At 42.3% G+C, this 22409-nt stretch overlaps 2 protein-coding genes and 1 pseudogene across 9 annotated transcripts in view; all 3 read left to right on the plus strand.

The window, feature by feature from the left end:
• Positions 1 to 283: 283 nt before the first annotated feature.
• LOC101708856 (coordinator of PRMT5 and differentiation stimulator pseudogene) lies at positions 284 to 838 on the plus strand (annotated as a pseudogene).
• A 3651-nt stretch (positions 839 to 4489) lies between these two features.
• Tmem183a (transmembrane protein 183A) lies at positions 4490 to 21037 on the plus strand. 2 transcript variants are annotated; one of them, XM_004862202.4, is made up of 8 exons: positions 4490 to 4736; positions 4902 to 4991; positions 5799 to 5966; positions 10892 to 11045; positions 11917 to 12097; positions 14848 to 14928; positions 17484 to 17639; positions 19106 to 19790. In XM_004862202.4, the coding sequence occupies exons 1-8, from the start codon at positions 4628 to 4630 to the stop codon at positions 19289 to 19291; spliced, it is 1125 nt and encodes a 374-aa protein (XP_004862259.1). In that variant the 5' UTR covers positions 4490 to 4627; the 3' UTR covers positions 19292 to 19790. The 2 variants fall into 2 exon arrangements, with proteins under 2 accessions (XP_004862259.1, XP_004862258.1); XM_004862201.4 differs by having other exon boundaries at positions 4495 to 4736; positions 10889 to 11045; positions 19106 to 21037.
• A 623-nt stretch (positions 21038 to 21660) lies between these two features.
• Ppfia4 (PPFI scaffold protein A4) overlaps positions 21661 to 22409 on the plus strand; it is a 75370-nt gene continuing 74621 nt past the window's right edge. For 6 of the 7 annotated variants that reach the window (XR_015444230.1, XR_015444231.1, XR_002388555.2 and 3 more), the window contains exon 1: positions 21661 to 22235. The gene's annotated coding sequence lies outside the window, so the exon portion shown is untranslated. The remainder of the gene's footprint in view (positions 22236 to 22409) is intronic. The other variant, XM_013078612.3, reaches the window with a different exon arrangement.

A 22409-nucleotide genomic window follows, 5' to 3' on the forward strand; every position in this document is an offset into this window, starting at 1 on the left:
GATAACTTCCCTATGTTCTAATAACACTTTATTTACAAAAACAGGTAGGACTGAGCTTTGGCTTGTAGCCCTGGTTTACTGGCCCTTGATCTAAACTGTGGTTCACAGTATATGGGTTGAACATTAAAGTTACCCAAAGATTGTTTTCTGTTGTTTTTGTTTTACAACGGAGGTGCCCAGAAACTCTAGGTGTTGGCTGGGTCACCGGTACTTTTAAAATACTTACTAGTGGTCAAGTGGGCACGCAACGTCCTGGGCGCCAAGCAGCGGGAGGAAAGCAGGCATGGACACTCAGGTGGCCGGGGCCCAGGCGCCGGGGGCGGCGGGGTCACCTCGGGGTCCCTCGCTGTTGAGTGCGCGGGAGGCACCCCGCAGCCCGGAGGTTGGCCTTGCCACAGCTGACCATTCTGGTCCAGAGAGAGAGAGAGAGAGAGAGAGAGAGAGAGACTGAGACCCCATGGATCGACTAGCCAGTGGAGCACAGAGCATCCCTAATGATATTCCTACCCACAGCGAGGACACACATTCCAAAGAGGAAGGCTTTGCTGTGGAAAATAATACCTGGGAGCTGCCAGAAGGAACACGCTGTCCGCTCAAGGAACACACTGCTGACCTTCTTAACGAGGACTGGGATTTGGAGTTGAAAGCAGATCAAGGGAATCCTTACGATGCTGATGATATTCAGTGAAGCATTTATCAAGAGATCAAACCTTGGGTGTGCTGTGCCCCACAAGGAGACATGATCTATGACCCCAGTTGGCACCACCCTCCTCCACTAATTCCCCATTATTCCATGATGGTCTTTGAAACAGGACAGTTTGATGATGCTGAAGACTGAATGCAGGGCTTTCTGCCTTATAGTAGGTGGGTCCTGGAGGTTAAAGTCTCTCTTCCTGTCTTTGAAGTGAGATGTCCTATTTGAGACAATGTTCTCAGTAATTCTTGAGTCTGGGTTGCACAGATCTTTGTTAAATAAGGTCCTACTGTTTCCCCTAGTTCTGTTGTTGTTGTTTTAATGAACTCCTCCTTGAGATGTATAAGTATTTGTTCCTGCATCAGGTGGGGTTGTGTTCTTTATAAATAAAAATAGGAAAAAGCAAAAAAAAAATTAGTAGTCTGTTGTACACTCAAGGTTGAGAACTACAGATTCAAATAAATATGTCTAATTTGTAAGTGTAGTTAATATAGATTCAAATAAACATGTGTCTATTTGTAAGTGTAGTGAACATTTACTGAGTGCTTATATAGCTGGTACCAAAGCAAAAAGCTTTTCATGCACAGTATTATCTCACGTAATCTTCACAACTCTATGAATTTGGCACCATTATTATACCCACTTTTTAGGTAAGGAAACTGAATTTTGGTGAGATTAAGTAATTTTCTTAAGGTCAAGTAGCTGTTAAGAGGAAGAACAGTAGGTCTGGGATTTAGCTCAGTGGTTTCACTGCCTGCTGCGCAAGCAAAAGGACCTGAGTTTGATCCCCAGTACCAAAAAAAAAAAAAAAAGGAAAAGAGGAAGAACAGTGATTCAAATCCAGACATCTCCCATAAGAACTTGAGTTCCCCATCACCAGGCTGCTCTTATTATTGTTTAACTGAAAAACGCTCAGCGTCCATCTGAACTTCACTATTTTTATTATATATACTATATTTTTAAAAAGGCATACAAAAGTTAGTTACATGCATTTTCCCAAGATTTAATTAATGTACTTTTTCTAGTGCCACTGAATTGTTTTTCTACATCAAATTCTTTTCAGACCTTGACCACAGCTTTGAAACATCATAGAAATTTATTGTTAAAGTACCCTTTCAGTTTGTTTTGTCTTAGAGATTTTCTCTATCTTAGCCACTGCTTGCCTCCACATCTGCTGGGGCTATTTTTTTTTTTGGTACCGGGGATCGAACTTGGGTCCTTGTGCTTGTGCAGCAGGGGCCGAAACCACTAAGCTAAATCCCCAGCCCCTAAGGCTATTAATTGTTAATCAAAGGCTTAGTTGATCTTTATTTTATGGGTGATATAGTGTAGCAATTTTACAGATGGGCTTTGAGGATAGACAGACCAGTCTAAATTATGACCCTGCTGATTGCAGGCTAAATACTTAACACATATCAGCTAGTCTTGTACCATTTTAATCAACTGGAATAGGCTGTTTTGCTTCTAACTCCCTTATATAGTCTCTCTTCATGCAGTAGAAGCAAAATGTAACACATCACTGAAAGTATCTTTAAAATGAGAAGGCTCAATGCTTACCATCTGCATTTCGAACTAAACCACAAGTGATTAATTATGTATATATGGAAAATTCTTTAAAACAATTTTCATTAACAGTCCACCAAACCTTTTTGGTTTTTAAAATTTTAATGTAATGCAAGTAGGTATTATTAAAGAAAATATAAAAAAGCACTCTTACTTCTATGAAAAAATAAAACAAAATTTCCTAACAAAATAGAGAACAAACTAATAATAGAACAAGCTACTTTGAGTACATTAAATCTGAACACTTCTGATTGTATTAAATTATATTCAGCTTCAATATAACTTTTTTTTGTATTTACCTTTGGTTTATTTTATTAGTACATGGTGGTAGTACATAAAGTTTACATACCTGGGGAGTAATTGGTACAGGTACATAACACATCTTACACTTCCTTTTTATCATCCCTTTTCCCTCTCCTCCCACTCCACCCTCTCCACCTTTTGATCTTTTCCCTGTTTAGAAAGATTTATCTCTCTACTTCTTACCATCTATCTTTGTTTTGCTCTTTCTTTATACTTTGGGTTTCTCATACAAAAAAAAAATCCATGTGATATTTAAGCTTATGTGTCTGATTTATTTCACTGAACATTATGGTCTCAAGATGCTTTAATTTTTTTAGCAAATGACTCAAGTTTATCATCCCTTATGGTAGAGTAGTACTCAATTGTGTTTAAAAACCACATTTAATTTATCTGTTCTTCTGTTGATGGACATATAGGTTGCTTCCAATGTTTAGCTATTATGAACTGTGCTGCTATATACATGGGTCTGCATGGATCACTGTAATGTCTTTAACTCTTTTGCGAAGACATCTAGAAGGGGAATAGCTGGATCAAGTAGAATTTCTAGTTTCAGTTTTGTGAGGAATCTCCATACTAGTTTTCAGCTCACTTGTCTCTGCTGGATATAGGCCACAGGCCAGGGGTTCATGTGGGCTGTTAGATTTAATGTTCTTTGTCATAGAATCCGGTGGTTCCTTTCTCTCTCTGGTGTTGTGCTGTCCAGGATCAGACTGGTTGGTTATTCCTTGCCTCCTGATTCCTTGTGACAGTCTCCCCCGGGGAGGGGTGCTGCTTGACCAATACAGGTCTGCTTGCTCCCCTGCTGGTGAGAGCCACTCCTCTGGAGCAGGTGTGCTTGCTCATGTAGGGTCAGACGCTGCTCCTCTGGCACAAGTCTGCTCTCAGGTGAGGGTGGGATGGTGCTCTTCTGGCACATGTCTCCTTGCTCACCTAAAGGTGAGTGCTGCTCCTCTAGGGTGGGTCTGTTCTCTCTGCTGAAGCCCAGTAGGCAGCGGTTGAAACGAGCCACCCCGAAATCATCTCTGTCTTCCGTGCCTCAGCCACGCGCTGGTGTAACTCCCTGGCGGCCCCGCGGCCCCGGCCCCTCAGCCACGCTTCAATATAACTCTTGATTCAAGCCTATTAGCACGACCCCTCGTGGTCGTCTGTTATATAAGGGTAGTAAAACGCCAACGGCTTGGTCCTAATGAACTTCTGTGTATGGTACTAGCTAATTAGATTAAAAATGGAGTCCTCTTCTAAATATTTTAGGGTGGATCAGCAGATTGAATGCCTGTGCTCTAAATATTGCGCTGTCAAACTAGGGATACTCACCGTTTGGGAGCTGTAAATAAGAATAAAGGAGAACATAACTCAGGAATGATGATATTCTTTCTTCATCGATCTATCTAGAATTTTGCTTGAGGGATGATGATAGATTGGAAAACTTTTAAGAACTTCCTTCTATTTTGAGAATTCAGAAATTTGTAGCTTTCGTTAAAGGAATTACAGTGCAGACTCACAAACCCATGTTGGAAGAGCGGGCGCTGTTTACGGGACTGAGTGCAAGAGGTGGAAGACAAAAATTACAAAGTACTATGTGCGTGTGGATGCTGACGTGGACCTGGAGGGCGGACAGAGGAGTTACCGGTAGCAGGAAGAATCCGGGAGACCAGGATGTAAACTCTCAGTTTCAAATCCACGGGGGTGTGAGCACCGGGTCGGAAACACCAAGCACAGGGTACACTGCTAGAACTGAGACCCAACCGGATCTGAAGGCGCCGGACGATGACGTATCCAGACACCTGGCGCTGATTGGCTCTTTTTTTTTTTTTTTTTTTTTTCGGTACGGGGGATCGAATCTGGGGCCTTGCGCTTGCGAGGCAGGCGGCGGAACCACTGAGCTAAATCCCCGGCCCCTCTGATTGGCTCTTGAAGAGGGGTGTGGGCTGCCAACGCGATTTGGAGTCCAGTCCTAAATCATCGCGAGAGCCGCGGCTGAGGTGCGGGATGCCCGCGGAGCCAGGCGGAGCTGGCCGGAGCTGGCCTTAGGCTCCTGGCTTCGGCCCCGGCCCTACGGCGCGAGACATGGCCCGGGGTCCCGGTTCTCTAGGCCGGCCTCGCCCCGACCCGATAACCATGCCCAAGAGAGGAAAGCGGCTCAAGTTCCGGGCCCATGACGCCTGCTCCGGTCGAGGTGGGTGAGGGGCCGGGGGCGCTGAAAGACCCGGGGACGGCAGGGAGGGGGCTCGACGCCGGGAGGCGAGCGATCGGCGCAGGAGGAGGGATGGCGGCTGGGCCGGGGCCCCGATGTGGCGGGGTCTTGCTGGCCGCTTCCTGGAGGGTGGATGCTGTATTTCAGTGACCGTGGCGGATTATGCCAACTCGGATCCGGCAGTCGTGCGGACTGGACGGGTCAAGAAAGCCGTGGCCAATGCTGTTCAGCAGGAAGGTAGGCTCTCGCAAATCTGTTTAGACCCAGGCTGGAAGGCAGAACTCTTCATTTTATTCATCTGGGATTCGGTCTCTGTTTTTCCTGCAGTCCTTTGGTCATCTTCCCGTAACCACGTTTGCCCTCTGCTGTCTGACGCGAGGGGGTGGGGCGGGAGGGGGAGTGTTAGCCAAACGTAACGGTTTCTGTGGCTGACTGAAACGTTGTCTTTCTGTCTTTGTGTATTCATTAGTTTCCTCTGTTCTCCTCTTGGGTATTAATCTCTTTCCTGTAGTTTCCATATGCTTGGCTCTGCAGTTTGCTTCCTTGTGTAACCTTGGCGTATTTTCTTCTAGTGTTTCTCATGCTTTTAAGCTTTTTACTCATGGGCCCCTGACACTTGTGTTTTGTTAACACTTACTGTCCAGTTCAGGATAGAGTTAAATTGGATGCATTTCCTCACAGACGTTGCTCCTCAGAATTTATGTAAATGGGAATAGAATTCACCTTTTGCTTTTATCCTGCAAGGTTCTTGGTGGATGAAATGTACATTCTCTTCTCTCTCTCTCTCTCTTTTTAAGGATTGAACTTGACACTTTTAAGGAGTCAGTTTCTGCAACTTTGGAGGCATTTTGCCCATTGCTTTCCTAGTTTTTTTTATACTAAAATACTGAATTTCTGTTTTAATCTGGTGATAAGTATTAAGCTTTCTCCAACAGACTGTCACTGCTCCCCTACTCCCTTCCCTGATAGATGCTGATATCTTGGCGAAGCTGTATTTTTGGATGGGACTATGCGCCATCTCATTGTTCCCTTATTCTTTCCTAGTAAAATCTCTTTGTGGCTTGGAAGCCTCCCAGGTTCCTGCAGAGGAAGCTCTTTCTGGGACTGGTGAGCCCAGTGATATCACTGATAGTAGTGATGAGATGGATGCTCAGGAGAAAAGTATCCATGAGAGAACCGTCTCCAGAAAGAAGAAGAGCAAGAGACACAAAGGTACAGGGCTTATTCTCAATTGGTTATTAGTTCTGTCATGGGGATTGATTGAAACTGTCATTTTCTCATAGTACTAGGGGAAATTCAAATGGTGATAACAATGGGGAACCAGAGTTTGGAGAAAATCTAGCTTTCAACTAAGAGCTTGGCAGTAGGGTGATACTTGTTAATACATCTGGCCTTTCTGCTTCTGTCTAAATTTGAGAAGGAAGGAGATTGGTAAGAGTCATAGATTTCTGAAGCTGTGAACTGGATTGCAGTAGCTATTTATTGACATTGTGTCATTATCAGGCAAAAACTGACCTTTCTGGATTTCTGAAAATGTAAGGAAACAGAGATGTGCCAAATGGTTTTCCCCTATGTATGGATTAAGTGTAACTGGTTTTATTTCAGATACAGTTAGATGTTATGGGATTTTGAAGGCTCTGCAGTTAATGTTTGCTTTATGTCTAATGGGTATTGGAGAAAACAGGAAAGTATGTGATATTTATCTCCTAATGGTGAAAAAAACTTGAAGCAGAGAAAAATAAACTAATGGCACATAATGTGCCCAACTGTCATTCAGATTCCTGTGTTTTGCCCTAGACTTAATGAATCAGAGCGTCTTGGGTTGGAGCCAGAATAGCTAGTACCAGTACAGGTGACAGTGGTTCTGGTGGTCAGCTAGGTTTAGGGGAAAGTTGAGAAGTAATAAATGTGTGTTTGGGGTCTCAGATCTATTAGAACTTTCACCTCTCCATGTGAGAATCAGTTAATAGATACTTGTATTTGTTAAAACATTGAAATCAATAAATTAATGAACTCACCTTACTTTGCTATTGTACCAGTTTTTATCCAGGATTGCCAACTTGATAGCAGCATTCCTCAGACTTCATTCTTTCTTAACTTCTCACTTAAAATTCCTTCTTAGCATCACCATCCTATAGGGATTTATATGACACATTATGACACATTCCACAAAAATACTGTAGTCATAGACTTAAGAAAAATCGTTGTGATAAAAATGCATTTTTTTGTTGTTGTTTTTTGAGATAGGATCTCGAGGCCCAAGCTGGCCTCAGACTCGCAGCATTCCTCTTGCCTCAGCCTCCTGAATGCTGGAATCACTGGCACGTGGCATAACACCCGGCTTAAAAATGCAGTCTAAAGTGCATAATTCAGTAGTTTTACAGAGTTGTGCAACCATCAACATAATCTAAATTTATAACATTTCCTTTACCCAAAAAAGAAACTCCATACCCTTCCAAGGCCTACCTCTACCAGCTTTAGCAACCACCAATCTAATATCTATCCTTGTAGATATACTTATTCTGGACATGTTATATAAATGGAATCATATAATGTGTGGTTTTTTTGGGTCTGGTTTTTTTTTTGCTCAGCATAATGTTTTCATAAAGACTCATTAATATTGTGGTATATATCAATGATTCATTCCTTTGTATTGCTTTTTATTTGATTGTTATGAATAATACTGCTGTGAACTTTCATGGATAAGTTTCCTTTCTGTAAGGTAGAAGTGAAATTGCTGGATCATATGGTAACTTGTGTTTAATTTTTTTTTTTTTTGTTACCGGGGATTGAACTTGGGTCCTTGCGCTTGTGCAGCAGGTGGTGAAACCACTAAGCTAAATCCCTGGCCCCTTGTGTTTAATTTTTTGAGAAACTGCCAAACTGTTTTCCACAGTGGCTGTACCATTTGGCATTTTTACCAGCAATGATGAAGATTCCAGTTTCTCCATATCCTTGTCAACACTTGTTATTTTATTTTATTTTATTTTTTCTGGTACCGGGGATTGAACTTGGGACCTGGTGCTTGTGAGGCAGGTGGTAGACTACTGAGCTAAATCCCCAGAACACTTGTTATTTTCTGACTTTTTTTTTTTGAGACAGGGTCTCACTATGTTATTCAAGCTGGCCTTGAACTCACTATTTAGTCCAGGCTGGCCTCAAGCTTGTGATCCTCCTGCCTCAGCTTCCCAAGTGCTGGGATTACAGGTGTGTGTCACCATGCCTGGCCTGACTTTTTGTGTGTGTGTGTGGTACTGGGGATCGAACTCAGGACCTTGTGCTTGCGAGGCAGGCACATTGCCACTGACTTAAATCCTTGGCCTGGCCTGACTTTTTAAATTATAGTGAATGTGAAAGTGGGATCTTATTGCACTTTTGATTTGCATTTCCCTGATGTCTAAATATTTTTTTTTTTTTTTGGTACCAGGGATCGAACTCGGGACCTTGCGCTTTGCAAGGCAGGCGGCGGAACCACTGAGCTTTATCCCTGGCCCCTTAACAGTTTTTAGTTTTTAATTGTGCATTTGTTTTTTGTTTTTATTTTTTATTTTCCTGCATAAAGAATAGAGAACTCACAGTTCTGGAGATTCAAGGGGTTTTAATTGTCCATTTGTATATTTTCTTTGGAGAAATGTCTGTGTGATGACTTCCGTCTTGTTTAAATTGTTTTTAAAAAGGTTATTGAGTTGTAAGGATTCTTTGTATATCATATTTAAGATACCAGTCACATATTAGATGCATGATTTGTGGCTTATGGACTCTTAACCCTCATTCATCTTTTCCTTCCTTGCTTCACTTTATCCCTAATAGGTTCTTCCATTTTAGTCAGACTGACCTTTTTTTAGGTCCCCGACCCCTCTGCTACTGGGGATTGAACCTGGGCACGCTCTACCACTGAACTACAATCCCATCCTTTTTTCATTTTGAGACAGGTTCTTGCTAAGTTGCCCAGGCTGGCCTCAGACTCTCAAGCCTCTTGCCTCAGCTTCCCAGATAGCTGGGATTACACGTGTGCACACCGTGCCTGCCTTTTAGCTTCTTTCTACTGAAGAATGTACAAAGAAGAGGGGGAGTACAGTGAACTCCGTGTGGCCACTACCCAATTTCAACAATTATCAACCCATGACCATTTATGTTTAAGCACTACTCCCCTGTTCTCACACATTTCAGATTATGTTGAAACGATCTCTGTAAATATTTTAGTAGGTACCTCCAAAAGGTAAATACTACTGTTTAAAAACATTGTCACATCTAAAACACCTACCATCAGTTTCGTGTGTGTGTTAGTAGGGATTGAACCCAGGGTCTTTACACTGAGCTACATTCCCAGCCTTTTTAAAATGTTTTATTATTTAGTTATTTATTTTTTGGTACTGGTGATCGAACTTGGGTCCTTGGGCTTGCGCAGCAGGCGGCGAAACCACTGAGCTAAATCCCCAGCCCTTAAAGTGTTTTATTTTGAGACAAGGTCTTGCTAAGGTGCTGAGTTACCCAAACGGGGCTTGAACTTTTGATCTTCCTGCTTCAGCCTCTCACAGTGCTGGAATTACAGACTTTCACCACCATGCCTGGCTGAAATTTCTTAGTTATGTCTGAAACACTGACAGTTCTTCAGTAATGACTGAATTTTGTCCTGAAAGACAGAAAATGTTGAATAGTACTCTGCTTTGTGAAAGTCGTTACAGGTCTCAGTAGAGGAAATTCTGATAGCCATTTCATTCTTTTTCAGAGTGGGAGAAGATGGAGGGAGAGAGAGGGTGGATCCTTGGTAATATGTTGAGCCTTGAATAGTTATTGGAGATGATAAAGGGTAGGAGCTAGGAAAGAAGATGGGGTTTTAGATGTGCTGGTGTCTGTTAGGAAGAAACTCACACAAGAACCTGACTGACTCATGGAGCTGCAAGAAGCAGTCACGGAGTCAAGGAGTCAAGAAGTCATGAGTTAATAAGCAGGTGATGTGTAGGGGCTTTTTGCCCAGGCTAGAGGAAAGCTGGTTTTAGGACAGTTCTAAAATAAGATCTGAATTCAGGATTAGGGTTAGGGTGGGCCCAGATACGGCTGTCTTGATGGAATCTGTGTTTTTTAAAAAATTTTTTTGGTGCTGGGGATCGAACTTGGGACCTTGTGCTTTCGAGGTAGGCAGTGGAACCACTGAGCTAAATCCCTGGCCCGATGGAATCTGTAATGTTACACAAACCTGAGCCGTATAATAGATCTCAGGGTCAAGGTTAGTAGCATTAATGAGGTCTGAAGGAGAAGGAGTGGGGATACTTTGGCAAGGAGTAATTGACTGCTTTTTGCCAGGATTGTAGGCCACCTGGCAGTGAAACGAGGAGAAACTAGAAGAAAAGACACTTTACAGGCAGTTGTTAAGTAATGAATATACACTGTAACTTATCTGGTTTTTATTTATTTTTTTAAATATATTTTTTTAATATTGGGGGGTTTGCTTTTGAGATAGGGTCTCACTATGCAGTTCAGGCTGACCTTGAACTCACTATGTAGCCCAGGCTGGCTTTAAGCTCTTGGTGATCCTCCTGTCTCAGCCTCCCAAGTGCTTGGATTGCTGGTGTGTGTCCCCACGCCCAATTTATCCATTTTTTAAAAATACAGTTTGCACTTGAAATTTCCTTATACCATCCTAAAATCAGTTTTATTCTTTACACTTACGGAAGAGAATGTTTGGTGGATGGGACTGCAAGAACAATCAAAGGCAGGGTTTATAATACAAAGCTAGAATTTAGAGTTAGAAACTTGGATTCTGTTTACCTTGCCTGAGTGGCAAGGTTTTGTTTTCTTATTACGAAGTTGGGCATAATATATTTTCCTTATTTCTGTTGAAGAACTATGAGAGTTGAGTGATATAATGTATGCAAAGGCACTTTGAAAACTTTAAAATATTATATAAGTAGTTATTAGAAAAAGGCCTTAAGAACAGAACCTATTCACATGGGCAACAGGAGGCAGGCGTTTTCAGCAGTAAAATCACCAGGGAGTGATAAGCTGGAGGGGCTTCACTGGACCTATTTAAAACCTTTTCTCTAACTGTGCAAGCCCTGGGAGAGCTGAAATGACTATCATTAGATATGTCTGGAGTAGAGCATAAGCGATGGTTATTCTTTTTTCGGTTTCAGAAGACCTGGACGGGGCTGGAGAAGAGTATCCCATGGATATTTGGCTCTTGCTGGCCTCCTACATCCGTCCTGAAGACATTGTGAATTTTTCCCTGATATGTAAGAATGCCTGGACTGTCACTTGCACTGCTGCTTTTTGGACCAGGTTGTACCGAAGGTGCGCCCACAGAGCTCACTTTATTTTCTGTGTAGCTGTTTGTGATTTGGAGCCATTCCCTGGATGGCAACCTCTTTTGACTTTCTCTGTGACCCCAGCTCTTGGTTCCTAGACCTCTCTAATTTAAATTTGATAGTCTTAATTCATCAAGGTAATTGTCTTCCTTGTGGTTGCTGCCTTCTTCCCACTATTACTTTTCATAAAATGTTTGCTTCAGCTCTGGGAAAGACCTGATTTTGCTGTTTCTTCAGAGGCTCATTGTAGCTGGAATGTCCAGACGCTGCAGATGCATGTTTATCTTTCCCTACTGGGTTAGTTGTTTCTTAGATCTCTGAGTCATCTGGAAGTATCATGTTGTTTTTGTACTTATGCTGTCCCATGCAGAGTTGTGGGGAAGAGTGAGTGAGTTGTAGGATTCTCAGAAGGGCTGGCTTTTGGTGTGGCTGCAGAAGGGTCGCTCAGATTGCACACTGTCAGGGAGGTTGTTAGGGGAGTGGATGTTGAGGCAGCAGGGTGTAGAGAACTTCTGAGATATTTGACGGGAGAACCTGGTGGCTCTTCCACAGGACAGGTTCTCTTTGAGCAACTAAAGTACATTATACTGATATCAGTTCAGAGACCTGCTCGTTGCAGAGTGAAATAGGACTTACATTTTTAAAACAGGTGTAGTGCAGGATGACAGGGTGGAGAAGCAAAAGTCACTGAGAAGATAAAGAGACGGTAGTTTAATTGAGTGTGAGCATGGGACAAGCTCTCTGCCGCCCAGTGGAACAGTGCAGTAGGCTCACACAGAGACTGGGAGTCCTCGGGCCCTGACCCAGAGCAGGCGAGAGCGCTCGCGCATTGGTAGGAGTAACTTGTCGTGTTTCAGGCACTACACATTGGGTGCTTCGCTGCCTCTGCGCCTGCGACCAGAGTCCATGGAGAAGCTGCGCTGTCTCCGCGCGCGTGTGATCCGATCTCTGTATCATATGTACGAACCATTTGCTGCTCGAATCTCCACGAATCCAGCCATTCCAGAAAGCACCCCCACCACATTAAAGAATTCCAAAGTAAGTAAGAGTCAGTGCTGGGGTTTGGCTAATGGGCTCTCGAGGGTGGGCCTGTTACTGTGGCTTGTGTCCAGCTTTGTTAGGGAGGACGGTAGGTCCCCGGCTGCTAGGAGACTGATACAAACCTTTAGGGCTCTGAGGCGGCATTTCTCTGAGACATTCCTGCTGTGCTGGGCCGGCTTGTGTTACCTTTACTTATAGCTTTCTTGTGCTTTTGATATGTTCATTATTCTTGTCTTAATTTATTTCTATGCATTGTACATTGGATCACTTTAGATATAATGACTTTAATGGTTTTGGCCAGGACAAGTATGAATAGAAAGGTAGATATATATATTGCATTTTTTAAAAGGTGCTTCAATCATGATTCAAATATATAATGTGAGCAACTCATTTTTTTCTTTGTAATGTAACAACATCTGGGACCCCACCCCCCTTTCTTTTCTTTTTTTTTTTTTTTTTTGAGATGGGATTGTGCTATGTCATCCAGGCTGGCCCTGAATTTACTTTGTAGCCCAGGCTGGCCTCAAACTCACAGAGATCCTCCTGCCTTAGCCTCCCAAGTGCTGGGATTACAGGCGTGCACCACCATGCCCAGCATTCCTCTTTATTCTTGACCTTTGTAAAGGATTCTGATGTAGCTTTCTTTTTTATTTTTTTGGTACCAGGGATCAAACTCATGTCCTTGAGCTCGAGCAGCAGGCGGTGAAACCACTGAGCTAAATCCCCGGCCCTGATGTAGCTTTCTTTAGCACTTTTTAAGTATCCAATGCCAGGTTACTGCCCGGCTCTGTGGGAGATTGTTTCAGAGACTGTAAGGTACTCTGTCTCATTCATAGACCTTAGGGCTTTACCTGTGTTGTAGGCTATTTTTATCTCAAGATCTGCCCAGTGTTTTACATTCATACATTACATTCAAGTTTGTGGCATTCTACTAGGTCTACTGACTTTGATACATTCTCTCCTTTTCTCCTTTGTGATAAAATTTCTAGTGAAGTCGCTTGCCAAGCTTTACTAGTGTAGTAGATAATGATTACATAGGCAAGTTGATTTCTCAGCCCTCTTTTTATTCATTTAATATCATTGTCTAAATTTAGTATCTTTTGAAGTTGTAGGTAATTTTTTTTTTTACTACATGGGAATTGAACCCAAGGCCTCATGCATGCTAGTGTAGGTAATTTTTATTACTCTGTTCCTACCCAAAATCTGATGTTCTATAGCAGTTTTTAGTCTCTTATACTTTGTCTTTATGGTCATGGACATTATATAATGATTCTTCTTCCCCAGGTTAGTTCTAGGTAGGGTGATTATATTGTATGTGAGACATATGAATTAGAAGAATACTTTTGATTTCACAATAATTAAGGTTTTCCCTTAGGGTTGCAGACTGAGGTGATTGGGGACATTGGTTGAACTCAGTTTGAAATTATGCTGATAATTTGGGGCAAGAGTAGCAAGCTGTGAGAATAAGATTTCACCCAGCAGCTGCTTCTGCCTGTAATATGAGTGGACCTTGTATCATCGCACATTTGCAGTCTCTCTCCCCCAGAAGCCTTTGATAGTATCAGACTAACTATGGGGAGGGTGGGGATCATCCCAAAGTTAACTACGCCAGGTGCGAATCAGTGCTGGGAGCAGAGCAGCATTGGGCAAGCTCCTCATGCTTGACACATCTTAGCGGCTCCAGTGCACAGTGCAAGTGCTATTGCTTAAATTCTAAAATACCCATATCTTCATATTCTTATCACTGTGTATTCATTTTTAAAAAGTAGACAGCGCAAAGCCAAAGTGAAATGAAAACCAAGATCTTAATCCAGGTAGTAAACCCAGGCCATCTGGCTGCTGCTTCTTTGCCTGTTAGAGATCCTCTGAAGAGGGGGTGGGACCTGCAGTGGCAGGTACCCCATGCATGGCCTCACCATTAGTATGTCCACAAGTGCATGGCATTCAGGGAGTTGCCAGCATGCCTAAAGGAAGTTGTCCCGTGTTCCTGGACTCCAGCTTTTCGTATTTGATTCCCCCTCTCTCTCTTTTCAGTAGCATAGCTTGTGTGGGACACTGGAGCCGTTGTGATGGCAACAGAAGTATTTTCCCCTTAAAGCCAAGCCCATTATTTTTGATGGAACAGCAGGACGTACAGGGCATGTCTGAAGGGCAGGACAGCTGGCACGGCGGACGACCCACCCCTTGTCCCCTGGGAGGTACTTCACTTCTTGTGCTTAACCCTAGCTGTAGCCTGACTTTCATTGAGGGGCTTGCTCTAGACTGGATTGACCCCAGCTCTGTGGATTCCATACCGGCTGTCTGCTCCCAGAAGGTCCTGAGCGGCTTGCTGCTATGGTAGGGCTAGCCCTCCTTGCTCGCCTTATGGCCATACCATCTTGCCAGGTAGCGACTGGCTGCCCTTCTATTTTAATGTAGAGCAGTGGCCTACTGAATCAGAAAATGCCCCAGTGTCTAGATACCATGTTTCTGTCTTTAAAGATGAGAATGGTAGGGGTTGATCTCAATAAACTCTGAGGTTGACTTATACCCGTCCCTCTTCTCCTTACTGAGCAGTCCTGGGATTGTCTTTTCCTGTTGTACCAGTGTCGAATTGGGGATCTCTGTGCTGGAGTAAAATCTCAGCCTTGGGACTGTGTTTGGCTTTTGAGCTCTCAAACAGAGAGTTTTTTGCTGATTATTTTTTGCTACTTTATATTGTATTTTGATATTTTCCCCCTTAGTTCATTTTGTTTTCTTTCTTACAGTGCTTACTTTTCTGGTGCAGAAAGATTGTTGGGAACAGACAGGAACCAATGTGGGAGTTCAACTTCAAGTTCAAAAAACAGGTATGTGGTCTTTCTTATCCCCTCATTGTCTTTCAGGTAATACCCCCCCCCTCTTTTTTCCCTTTAATGGAAAAAATATGTTTATGTTGATTTTAAAAAATAATAAAAGTGATATTTTAGCCATGACTTTTATGCACTAAAAAAGTAACATCAAAATTCATTAAGCATACAATGATGATGTTAAACATAAAAAGAGAATGGACAGAAACTGAATTATATACTTAAGATACTATCGTTAGTCTCTTATCAAGTAGATGAAAATAGGGAAATATTGGAAAAATAAATGTTTATAAGAATAAAAACTTGCACCTTAAAAAGAAAATAGGGAAATATACATAGAAGAATATATATGTAATAGCAAGAAATTGGAATTAGATAATATCTTGTTCTTATGAATTTCACCAGCTATGTTAGTACGTTGTGATGCTATACTAAAGTACCACAGGGTCTCACTATGTAGTTTGGGCTGGACTTGAATTCTCACTATGTAGCCCAGGGTGGCCTTGAACTCATGGTGATCAGAATTTAATTTCCTCACAGTTCTGGAGCTGGGAAAGTCCAGGATTAAGCACCTGCAGGTTCTGTGCCTGGTGAGGCCCTGGTCTCTCTGCTCCCTGTTGTCTCATCCTTCATTGGAAAGGAACACTGTCTTCACATAGCAGAGGCTGGAAGGCAAAAAGGGGCCAAACCCTGTGTGGATCCTCATTTAGGAGGCCTGAATGCCTATGAGGGAGGGAGAGGCCTCATGACCTAATCGCCTCCTATAGGCCCTGCCTCTCAATACCACCAAATTGAAGATTAAATTTCAACGTGAGTTTTTGAGGGTTTACAGATGTTCAAGCTATGACATTGGGCATGAAATGATCTTACTAACATCAAATAATATGTTTCAGAACCTATAATAGAGTATACTCTCACTAAGTTGTGGTTCAGTGTTGGCGGCCTTGGTCTTTGTGGAATTTTCCTTAGAACCTAATAATTGTTCATGGAAACCCCCGCAATTTTGCAGAAACTGTAAATACCCACTGCAATTGTTTTTTTGGTGGGAGATTTGCAAGTAGCCAATCTGAGAGTGTTACTCAGTTCTAGATGCTGCCAAAATGCCCTGCATCTTCTAAGGCTTTGTTAATACAGTATTTTATTAAATTAAATTACATAACTGCAGGAGACATAGCATATTTAGGGTTTAAAATATAAAAATAGGCATTTATAGACATTTTTCTCACCATATCTGAAATTCATGGTTTTTCACAATTCATGGGTGCTCTAAGAATGTAGTCCTTGGGAATTTGGGGGGTCCACTCATGCCATGAAAAGAAAAAGGAGTAGGAACTATCTTGTATTGAGAGCTTGTTTTGAAGGTTTTAACAGGGGAGCACAGATACCTTGACCAAGGAAATGTCCTCCTCCATCGGGGAAGGTGGTCCTCTTCCACTGAACTGCGTCAGGAGGGACACACATGAGGCAGTAAAGGAGGAAGAGGACACCTCCCTAGCCAGCCAGATCAGCCAGATCAACCCAGTCATTGGGGTGACAGATGTCGCAGCCAGATTGCCCTCATATCCAACTATTTTGTATTGAAAGACAAAGGTAACAACCCAATACACAGAGTAAACCCTGAGGGGATCTAGGATCAGAGAACAAAGACCTCTATAAAAAATATTTTGGGGGCAGCTGAAGAAATTTGAATATACTGTGGTTATTAGATGATTTGAAACTTGTTGATTTTCTTATTTGTGATAATGATATTGTGGTTATATGTGTCTTTGTATTGCCAAGGCTGCTCCTTTTTTTTTTTTTTTTTTTTTGTTACCAGGGATTGAACTTGATACCTTGGCCTGCGAGGCAGGCAGAGGAACCACTGAGCTAAATCCCCGGCCCTATATGTGTCTTCATTCATGCCGAATTCTTTGCACCCCTTCTTTTCCCAAAGTGTATGTGTTAAATGTATAGATAGAATGAGAAGGAGTGAAAGAGTTAAATATGGCAAAATGTCCAATGATAGCATGTATGTAGGAATTTAGTACATTATTTTATTAACCTTTTTATATATTCAAAGACTTCTAAGAAGAAAAAGGGAAACACTTGTAATAATGTACTGAAATCATTAGTCTAAATTTGTCTTTGTTGTTCAAAGTGAATGTGCTTATAAATGAAAACAACTTATATGGTTTTGTGTCTGGGGCATTTCAGGGAAGCCACAGTATGTCCTTTTGTCCATGTTTTGTTCCGTCTATACTTGTATCAGGCCGCAATGAGGGTCTGTTTTGCCTGTCTTTACTTCTCAGCCTCAGCAGCCTCTTTTTTCCCACCTGTCTTCTCTACTTAGTAGTTCACTATGAGATGCATCACGAGTTGGCTTTCCCTCACTTGTCCCTTCCTTCAAAGGGCAGGATTTCTCTGAGCTCTGCATAGAAACCAGTATGTATATAAAGAGGCAATTGATAATATTGTAACTCATTAGCTTTAGTTGAGGTGTTGGATTTTCATTATTGGAGTCTTTGAGGCATAAGTATTTCCTCTAGGCCACTAGATTAATTCTTAGTTTTCTTCAGTCTCCTAGATTAAAGAGCAAGTGTGTGGGGCAATTGCAGCCCCCCATTCAATACAAAGATGTTCATACCAACCCAGACCAGGACTGCTGCCTACTGCAGGTTACTACCCTCAATTTCATCTTTACTCCAATTGTCATGGGGATGATATTTACCCTGGTAAGTGGAAACTCAGGATGTTATTGCTTGCCGTCTATAGACTCTTACTATACCTAGAGTTTGAAAGAGATTTGTAAATTTAACCATTGAGGAAGAAATCTGAGGAATAATAAAATAGTCTGAAATCAGACTTGTATATTAGAGAAGTTATATCTGAGAATATTTTACATCTGTTTCCTTCTCTATAGGAAGGGAAATGTTTTTCTGTCTTTGTGTGTGTGCAGTGATCATTAGTGACTGAGAAACATTGTTATGAAAGGAAAACAATGAATACAAATACAAGCACACGGGCATTGTATGTCAGGACCTTGAGGCATGTGAATAGTCATAAACAGAATATTAAAATATAGGCTGATCAGTTCTGACTTTTGTATGATGCTCTAACTACTCAGAGCTTGACTAAGAATTAGATTAGTAAATGACGTATGTGCCTGTGGCTTATCTTTCCATGTTTTAAAAAATTTTAATTGGATTGACAGCTGGAAAGTTCATGTTGTCTTCTTTGTGTCTTAGGCTTCTGTTCAGAGATACATGGTGTACCCTCAAAACGAAAATAGCTTTTAAAATTGTAAAATAAATAATGTGTGCTTGGGGCCATGGATTTGGCTCATAGGCACCATGCCTGCCTGGCAAGCACAAGGTCCTGAGTTTGATCCCCGGTACCGAAAAATGAATGTATGCTTATGTAAAGAATTTAAATAATACATAAATGTATTGGAAAAACAGAGGTGACTTTGACTTCCACAGTCTTACAACTGCAGATAAGTTTCTGAAAACTTTTTTTTGGTACTGGGGATTGAACTCGGGATCTTGCGCTTGCGAGGCAGGTGGCGGAACCACTAAGCTAAATCTCCAACCTTCTGAAAACTTTTTTAATGTGCCTATTAATGTGTTCATGTATAATCCTCTCCCAAATAATTTTATATAATTGAGATTATATCACTCATGGTATTCCTAATGAAGGCACTTCTCCCACCCTCCAGGCTAAGTCACATTAGTGAACCAGCTATCTGCTCACACTCCATATACCTCATACTAATTCTGTATAAGCCTACATATGTACACATAGAGATTTTATGGTTTATTTTATAAAAAGTGGGAACAGGTTTATGTTTTTATGGATCTTGCTTCACTTGTTCAACAATATCTCATTAAAATCCCTCCAAGTCATCTCTCAGTTCTAACTCAATTTAAAGGAAAATTGCCTTTGATGGTAGTCTGTGTATATCCTAATTTATCCATACATCTGTGAGGCTTTCTTTAGTATAATTTAAATGTATGAAGCTGAGAAGACCTTATAAAATCATCCTTAGTTTTTATGTCTTTACAAAGGTGTTGGTGCTCTAACTTAGAAATTAATCTTTTGTTCTAGCCAGTATAAATTATATCTAGACTGTCTCATTTTAGGGAAATGAGCCATAGGAAACCATGGTTAATTGGGCACTAAGTTTTCTTTTCCCTTCTAGTTTACAATTAATGTGAGTACGGACATGCGGCATCATCGAGTGAGGCTTGTGTTCCAAGATTCTCCTGTCCGTGGTGGGCGGAACCTACGCAGTGAACAGGGTGTGCAAGTCATCCTGGACCCAGTGCACAGTATTCGACTCTTTGACTGGTGGCATCCGCAGTATCCGTTCCCCCTGAGAGCATAGTTACTGCTTCCCTCCCCGGGGGGCCCTGAGTCCAGTCCATTAGTAATCAGATTCCAGTTTGCAAGGGGCAGCTGGATTACATATCTGATTGGTAATGCACACACTCTTTGGATTCCTGGGGCTCCTATTACAGGAAGAAGGGTTCAGTCAAGAGGAAAACAACTATTCATAAACATATTTTAATGTAAAAATTTGCATTTGAAAGGACAAACCTGGCCCTGTGTTCTGTGTTAAAATCTAGTTTGGTGCTATTGAGTTTGTTTCTTTATTCTTTTGTACCAGTGGAAAAATGGATGATCTTGCTCTAGGAAAGAATGAATCTCAAATCTTCAAGCAAGGAAGTTTATGTGGATCAGAGGCACCACCCCAAGGCCTAAAATTGTTGCTACTGTTGCTTCCAGTGTGGCTGTTCTTCAAATTCAAGTGAATATTTTCTCTTCTTCCTTTACCCTTCTCCAGAAATAAAGCAGGGGACAGGGTTTTCAGAATCTTATAATAATGACTTGTGTATCTTTTTTAAAAAATAATTTTTGGATATTTATTGCATAACTATTTTGCCAGTTTTGGATTTCAGAGTTTTGTTTTGCTTTTGCGTAAGGCTGACAGTGATGGCGATGGGTCCTTAGTAGGGCACTGGGAACTTTACGTAGCATCTCTGATTCACACAGCCTGGCAAGGCAGGTGAAGTTATTTCCGTTTTGTGGTTGAGAAGCCGAGTTAATGACTTACCCAAGGCCGTAACAGTCAGGAAATACAGAGCTAAGGTTCTAACCCAGGGCTTTTTTGCTATCTACAGTTTAAAAGATCAGTCCCATTTTTCTCATGGGAGATAGTGGAGAAAGGGAGTGTACAAAGTGTAATAAACCAAAAAATAAAAAATAAAAAGGTGAGTAAAAGTTTGATTAGGGCATACCTAAGTCCTGATCAGCCTAGAAAGTATGTAAGAATGATGAGTGAATCATTTAACTATATGTTATTGAGTAAAATGTGAAACACACCAAGAAAGTTATTTCAGGAAGGCATTTGTCATGCTAAAAGTTGTTTCAGAAATGCATGGCATGTTCCAACCAGCCTCGAACCAGAGGGATTTAGTGACTGCCCTGCCCTGCACTGTGCTGCCTCTGCTGCCTGCAGGAGCCTGGCTTTTTGTCTGTGCAGAAATGCTGATGCCCACATGTTGGCAGAAGACTTGCTCTAGCCTGGGGTGCCAAGAGGAGGGCCGTGAGTGTTCTGTTTAAGCAGATAACCTTTCTGTGCTCACACCGGCCCCAGGCCCACCCTGCTCAAATCAGGGAGCTGGATATTGTCAGGAATTGGGCAGTAAGACAATATTCTTTAAACATAAAAGCCTTGTTGGGGGCAGGAATTGTGAGCCAAACTGCTAAATTAGTATGTTGTTTTTTCCTTACCATCCTCCCCATCCCCTGCTATTTAAAGAATATTCTTAGGAAACATCTGCTTATTTCTGCTGCTGACAACTAGCCTTACCCCACATTGAGGGTGGCGCTAAATCTCTTCACACAGAAAGTGAGCCTGGGTCAGTGAAAAACAGAATTTGGGCAGTTAAGGAATAAAAACAACCTGAGGACCAAAAGCAATTCACAGATCTCTGCTATAAAAAGTTGCCTCTTTGAGGCAGAAGGAAAGAAGAGTGGAGACCCTAGTTCCCTGAACAGAAGATGCCTTGGAGCAGGAGGAAGTTGTCAGTGTGGAATGTGTGCCTCATAAACTGGGCTTAATAACTGTGTTCTGATTCAGCTTCTGAGTTTTTGTGTCATAATCCATGGTGTGATGTTAGCTGTGATGTTGGATATTGCTTCTGCTGTTCTCTTAATGGCACATTTGGGAAAGTGTGTTGTCGGTGTTATCGTGGCTTGAGTCTTCTCATGCTTTGGCTGAGTTTCCTTTTCTAGCATGAGTTCCTTTTGGTAACTCCAGGCCACCTGGAAAAGAGTTGGAACTTTCTGGACGTCAGGATAAAAACTGTTTAATAATTTTCACTTTAAACAGAATCATGATTTTGAGGGTCAAACAAAATAATGCAAATTTAGCTTTAGCCCTACCACCAAAGTAAATCAGAATTCTAGCCAAATATTGGAGGAAAAATAGTCAACAGTTCTGTGTGTCATTGATCTCAACTATAGCCTTTGCTGCTGATAGAGAACATATATATATCTTCATGCATATGTGAACGTTATGTGTGTATAAAAGTTCTTCACACTTCCAGAGTGCTTACTGGGTATTTGTAAAGGATTGAGTAGGCACCGTGATGAAACTTCACAAACCAGATGGGCAAGATGCATTAATAGCCACAGGGGGACAGGATAAGGGAGCAATTCAGGAGAATTTTAAATAAAATTTGTCAGGAGTTCTGGCATCAGAGTCTGTTTTCATCCTATCTATATATAATAGACAAACATCGCATTTTATAGTAACAGTTTTAGAACTTGGATGCTTGCAGGCGAGTGACGAACTCCCTGAAGAGCATACTACCCAATGTATCGGTTTCAAGTTTCTTCAGTTAAAAATGGGTGGGAGAGGGCAGATGAGAAAGGTGACAAGCAGCTGGCCAATTGAGGGTACAGGTGGTTACACTAGGGGCAGGGTGTGTGCTGCATTCCTGACCCCAACTTGCCAGGTAAAGAAAGCCCTGACACTGTCATTTCCAGAGGCTGAACCAAGATGGCGCACAGCAGCAAAGCAGCGCTCGCGTCACGTGCCAGCGCCCGGGGCGGGGCCTCAGGAGAACCAGGCCCCGCCCATCGGGGCGGGGCTAGGGTGTCCGCGGCGAAAGGGGGCGGGGCTTCGAGGCAGGGCGCTGGGGCGGCGGAGGTTGCAGCTACCTCTGCTCGAGTTCGACTCTCCGAGACGTGTCGCGCTGCTCGAGTCGGGGGCGGCTCCGAGCAGAGCTGCCTGCTTCTGGACCTTTCGCAGTTGCAAGCAGGTGAGCGCCCAGAGCCGGGGGAAAGACGCCTCTTTTTTCCCAGCTCTAGCTCCCTGCAGTTTGGGGAGGGTCTTGTCTAGCTTGCTTTGGGAAACAGCCTCATTTTACTCTCTTTATGGCGAGTTTCGATACTGTCCCCTCCCTGCCCCTCGTCAGCCTTGCGGTGCCCTGTGC

The sequence above is a fragment of the Heterocephalus glaber genome, unplaced genomic scaffold, assembly GCF_053883595.1.
Source record: "Heterocephalus glaber isolate CG9 unplaced genomic scaffold, H.glaber_assembly_v1.0 deba00001600, whole genome shotgun sequence".
Taxonomy (NCBI): Eukaryota; Metazoa; Chordata; class Mammalia; order Rodentia; family Bathyergidae; genus Heterocephalus; species Heterocephalus glaber.